The 6,000-nt window shown below is 38.1% G+C and overlaps 1 protein-coding gene across 1 annotated transcript in view; it reads left to right on the plus strand.

Moving 5' to 3' along the window:
* Positions 1-4,189, plus strand: part of LOC135743923 (macrophage mannose receptor 1-like) — a 41,198-nt gene extending 37,009 nt beyond the window's left edge. Inside the window, exons 26-30 of the mRNA XM_065261828.1 lie at positions 416-565; positions 2,816-2,932; positions 3,012-3,173; positions 3,262-3,294; positions 3,426-4,189. Coding sequence (XP_065117900.1) covers positions 416-565; positions 2,816-2,932; positions 3,012-3,173; positions 3,262-3,294; positions 3,426-3,664 — 701 coding nt within the window. The 3' untranslated portion in view covers positions 3,665-4,189. The remainder of the gene's footprint in view (positions 1-415; positions 566-2,815; positions 2,933-3,011; positions 3,174-3,261; positions 3,295-3,425) is intronic.
* The last annotated feature ends 1,811 nt before the right edge of the window (positions 4,190-6,000 follow it).

The following is a 6,000-nucleotide window of genomic DNA, read 5'->3' on the forward strand; positions in this document are numbered from 1 at the left end:
TCAATTTTGAATGCACATTTTACTGGTTACCTCTGTGTTGTCATCAGATAACAAATGAAAATAAACTGAGCAGCTGGCCAAATTGGTTGTGAGACCACCAGGTCAGACTGGTGCGTGCAGGGCTGCAGACTGCACACAAGTTAGTGCCGTTTACATTCGGGTAAAAAAAAAGGCCACTGGATTGGGTCGGACTCAGGACTAATTTTCTTGTGTCGGGTCTTTCTTTAAAAAAAAAAAAAATTATGCACCAAAGTGATTTGGGTCATTTCGGCTTGGGTACATTTCTTTGGACCCATGAAGACCTCGAATGTGTACTATACCTTCAGCTGGCTTTTACAAGCAACATGCTGTATTTTTGGAATCTAAAAAATTGAATTCAGACAAAGATGTACTAATCCTTCACACCGGCCCACAGCTTTTGCCCCCACAGATCCGCCTCAGCTGGCGGGTAACTGCCCCGAGTCGAAAAATAGAGGTTGGATCCCGTTTAGAGGAAACTGCTATACCTTCATGGCCTCCACGAGAGACAGCTGGGCTCATGCCACAGTAGAATGTATAAGAATGGGTAAGACGCTGTCTGGTACATTACTTTCAGTTAACAATTACATAATATCTCTAGTTGCGTTTTCATTACCCTTTAAATTGCGCAAATTGACATAGCGAATTTAAAATACATATTTATTTGCACAATTTGTACAATTTGAAGGGTAATGAATACACAACTACTAAGTCTTAATTTACTTAATATCTTTCTTTCCTATGTCAGTGTGTTTAGTGAAAATTAGGTGTGGGTAGGTATGAATAACCAGTAGAAATTTGTGGTAGAGATTTTGGACTATTTATTGGAATATATTTGGTCTATATCGAGGTTATGTTGCTCTGCGTGTGGTTGTGAAAACTTAACATTTTTACTACTGATCTATGGACCGTTTTGCAAGATGTAAACAACACTGGTCTTTGCTGGTTTTGTAACTATGTTATGTTAAACAATATTGTTTCGTTTGTACAGTAAAATGCATTAACAATGTTAATTGCATGTATTTTGAAACAGTTAAGATAACGTTTAAACTGTGGTTAATCTAACATTTAATTTAGCAATATAAAAACAACCCCTTTAATTAATTTTATAAAAAGCCACAGAATATACGTTTTCTTTACTTTTACAAAACTTATTCTGAGAAATATCACTGATTGTGTATGCTCTTAATCTCAAAAAAAACGTTATTAGCACCTGTGTTATTAAACTCAATGCGGAAATGGTAGAGCAACAACTCGCGTATGCATCATCTTATGGTAAAACCGCTGACTCATAAAAATGTGTCATGGTTAGTCCATGTCATGTTTTGTGTCTGTTCTGATTATTATCACATGGACGCTTATTCATTGATTGCTTGTCTTGTTTCACCTGTTGTCATTTAGTATGTGTATTTATACCTCTGTCTCTGCTACACTCACTGCCGGATCATTGTCGTTATTTCCATGTTGTTCCTGTGTTCCATGTACTGAGTGTTCCTGTGTTACTTACCTGCCCGTTGTTTTACTCCTCGTGTTTTGTTATGTCTTGTGAACTCCGCGATTGTGTCCTGATTCCTGTTACCAGTTATGACAGAATGATCCGCCATTCAAGGACGCAGCAGGTTCGTGGAGGAGAGCTTCCCCTGAATTTTTTTTGAGGGGGAGTAGTGGACATCGGGTCCTGCAAGCTGCCAAGCCCCGATGCCCCTTGGAGCTGACTGTGAGAGAACGCTCGGAACTCCAGGACGGGCTCAAGCTAGCGGTCGCCACACCCGATTCATTCCCCTGGGATGGTTGCCGCGACACACGAGCCCGTTCCTGTGAGTATCAAATCAGTTCAGTTGGTTGAGTTGTCTGGTCTGATTCCCGGGAGGTCCATCACTCTGCTCAATTCGGTGCTCGAAACGGATGCCACGCCCGACTATTTCCCTGGGGTGGTGGCCACCGTGTGTGAGCCCATTTCCCCCAGATGGTGGGAGTCGACTTTCGGGGGAATCGGATCTCTGTCGGTTCCCAGGAGGGTCGAGTTGTCTGCCTCAGTTCTCAAGATGGCCGCTCCGTTTTTTCCGGCTTCGTCTCGGCTTCCTGCCTGCCGGCTTCGTCCGGGCTTCCTGGCCTGCCAGTTTCATTCCGGCTCCCTGCCCTGGTGGCTTCATCCCGGCTTCCGCTGGCTCCGCCGTGGTCTCCAAGCCCTCTGTCCCTCCCCCCAGACTCACATTTATGTTTATGTTTTAGTGGTTGTGTCTGGAAGCCACTCTTTAAGGGGGGTACTGTCACGATTAGTCCGTGTTCTGATTATTATCACCTGGACTCTTATTCATTGATTGCTTGTCTTGTTTCACCTGTTGTCATTTAGTATGTGTATTTATACCTCTGTCTCTGCTACACTCACTTCCGGATCATTGTCGTTACTTCCATGTTGTTCCTGTGTTCCATGTTCTGAGTGTTCCTGTGTTACTTACCTGCCCGTTGTTTTACTCTTCATGTTTTATTTCCTATTTTATTAATGAATGTTACCATGTCTCGTGAACTCCGCAATAGCGTCCTCCACCCCTGCATCTGGATCCAACCCCAATATCATTTGCAATATTTTTTTATAAACATTTACTATAGGTCAAAAATCATCTTTAGTATTGTTTATTTTGTTTATTCTTTTTTTTTGGGGGGGGGCTGAGGCAAAACTTTGCAGATTTATTTCTCATATTATTATATGTGTAGTAATTAATAATCTATATCAGTTGTAAATAAAGGTGAATGATTGGTTTTAAATGCAGATACAGTGATTTATCTGTCATTTTAGGTGCATCTTTAGTGAGTATTGAGGATCAAATAGAATCACAGTTTATCCAGCAAAACCTGGAGATCCTGCAGGATGAAGTCAAGTCAGTCTGGATTGGACTTCACCGCAGTCATATGGGTCAGAACGAGCCTTCATCTAAATCAATATAACACACTTAAAATCACAGAGATATTGAACTAAAGTTTGTGTATGACAGGTGATTGGATGTGGATTGATAATACGGTTGTGGATTACACAAACTGGAAACCCCGGATGCCGGATGATGTTGAAAATTGTGTTGAAGTTCAGTCAAACACTGGGATGTGGAGCGTCAACAGCTGTAATAATAGGAGAGGTTATATCTGCAAGACTGCTAAAGGTCTGACAAATAAACTATAAAAAATTATCTGCATTAATATCACATCACCTGACTTTATGTTAATATCGACATGTGTCTTTTTAAACAGTTATACCACCAACAGAGAAGCCATCAATCCCAGGTATGATGTTGAATATAATTTTTGAAAAGTTTTTCAGTGTTAATTTTCCGATCTGTTGGCAGCTGTAGATAAATACCAACAAACACCGGCACACAAGTAATCAATAATATGTTTATAATGTTGTATTGCAGATGTTCAGGTAGATGAGACGTCTCATGGATCGACTGGCATCGCTGTAGTGGTCGTGCTGGTTATCATCGCTGCCGCCGGTCTTGCTGGGTTTCTGCTCTTTAAGAGAGTTCGCAGGCCTGTGATTGGACAGCGTACATTTGACAACAGACTCTATAACAAGTCTGATCTCTCACGGCCACCTACAACTATTGATACTAAAGGACTTGTTGCCAACATTGAACAAAATGAGCACGCTTAACACAAATGACCATCACTCTCAATGTAATGTGCACACAAGATATTTTGAAACATCTTCTTCGCGCAGATTTTTCTTTTATTGAAAGATCAAGTATTGCAGCATGTCAGTAGTTCAGTAAGTTGAGTGCCGTATATCTGGAAGGAGAATCAAAGGTTATGAGATCTTCTTATAAACTGGTTTGTATCTGTTTTATAAGCCTGTTTTGTATATAACGTCATTTACATCGTGATTCATCTCTTTACCAATGATTGAGTTTTACTTTTTCCCTATAATTTTCTGAATGAAGAAAATGAAGATTATGGACAGGTTAGTTGGTTATAGACAAAATTATTTGTCTTGTGAAAAAGGTTAAGCCGCTAAGAATGTTTTTAGTGTGGTGGCGTTTTATTAGCACTGATTTGATAAACATGAATTTTGAATTGATTTTAAAATTAATTATGTACATATGTTTAGTCATTTTATTTAGAAATAAAAAAGGATGATGTTACATAAAGTAAAACTGGAGATTTTTTCTGGGAAAACTTGGTGGGAATTGTGATCATGTTAACGTGAATTAAACTGTGTTTGAGTAAATGTGTTTGAGTGTCTTGCATGAAGTCCTGTGTCTAGGTGATGTTTTGTTGAAAATGGATGTTTCACATATTGTATTGATTTGTTGATTCTACAGTAACTCATAACTGTGTACTTTCCTCTATAGGATTGTGCTTAGTGGACAGCAGATCTCTGTGTGTTTGTATTTGTGTGTTTTTATGGTGCATGCTGGTCTTGGAGTATTGTTGGTTCTGTTGACTGGAGGACACAATGTTTAAGTTTCACTTTTAAACCATCCAATGTTCAGAACCAACTGAAAGTGTCATGAATTACAAAGGACAGGACGCAAATGCAAAGGTAAAGGTGAACTCAAAAAGGTTTAATAACAAAAAGAAAGACAAAACAATTACCTACAAGACAACACCACACTATGACAAAACTATACAGAAATAAAAACTATATTTCTTTTCTTGTCTTGACTTGACTTGATCCTGCCACATGACCATGAACAACTATGAATAACTATGATAGACTGGCAGGATCATGACAGAAAGAGTGTCCACAGGTAAAGACCAAAAATCTGCATCCACTGTAAAACAAAATCCTTGTTGCACTTAAATTAGTTTAATTCACTTGAATTTACAAATAATTTAACTTTTTTTTCTTTTCAGGAGTTGCTGTAACCCTGATTGCATGTCATCCCCTGAGTAACGAATTACAATAGTCTATTCTTGAGGTCATAAAAGTGTGGAATAGCTTCTCTGTTTCTGATACAGACAGCATATGGCATATTTTTGAGATATACTAAGATGAAAGAATGCTGTGAGGCAGACGTTCTAAAGATAGATTGCTGTCGAACATCACACCTAGGTTTTTGACTGTGAAAGATGGCCACAGTGCAGCCATCTATGGGCAACTTGTAATCTGACATGTTTTGTTTGGAGCGATTCGAGTGAATAATAAGTATCTCTGTCAGGGACGTGCACAGACATTTTGAGGGGCAGGGGCTCAAGTGAAATAAAGGGCACTTCTCTTCTTTTTTTTTTTAAACAAAAAGTATATATACTAGTCAACATTTGAAGTGGATCAAAAAAGTTTATCAAAGTTGTCCTAAGACAAGAATGGGTATTAGGGATTGGTTTTATGTTAAATTTTTTGAATGGTTTTGATCCACTTCGAATGTTGACTAGTGTATATTAACGCAATTCTGACTTCCTTTTTTTTAAAAAAAATATTAAAAAGGTTAATTAATTTTATCTTCCTCAAACTCACACAATTGTTTAATTTTCAAAAGATGTCTACAAAATAATCAGTTCACACAGACACCATGGTCTCCTTAGTAGTCTAGGTTTATAGAGCAGCAAAGGAAGCCATTACACAATGTGCATGTTTTGAAAACATTAAATTACATTACAATAACATTTATTACAAATTTGTTAAAATGCTAAAAACAAAGTTGTGACTGCTGAGTTAGCGCTACATGCCAATAAATGCTATATCATATGCTAGCGTTTAGCTGATTAGTTGTTAGTTGTTACTCAAAATGTATTTTTGTCTGATAAGGGCTCAAAATATAAGGTCTGTTTACTAATGTGAGCTTCTGGCATGAGCCTCAGAGCAGAGCCAATCAGAGCAGAGCTCAACATTATTATTCATGACCCTTTCAAATAGGGCAAAAATAGACCATTTCATTCAAATGACAAATTCTGTAAATAGACATGTAAAAAGGTTTCTGGATAATTTTTGCACTTAATAAATATAAAAGCAACATACATTCTATGTAATTGTCAAAGAACAATTTAACA

This window comes from Paramisgurnus dabryanus, chromosome 2 (assembly GCF_030506205.2).
Source record: "Paramisgurnus dabryanus chromosome 2, PD_genome_1.1, whole genome shotgun sequence".
NCBI classification, from domain to species: Eukaryota; Metazoa; Chordata; class Actinopteri; order Cypriniformes; family Cobitidae; genus Paramisgurnus; species Paramisgurnus dabryanus.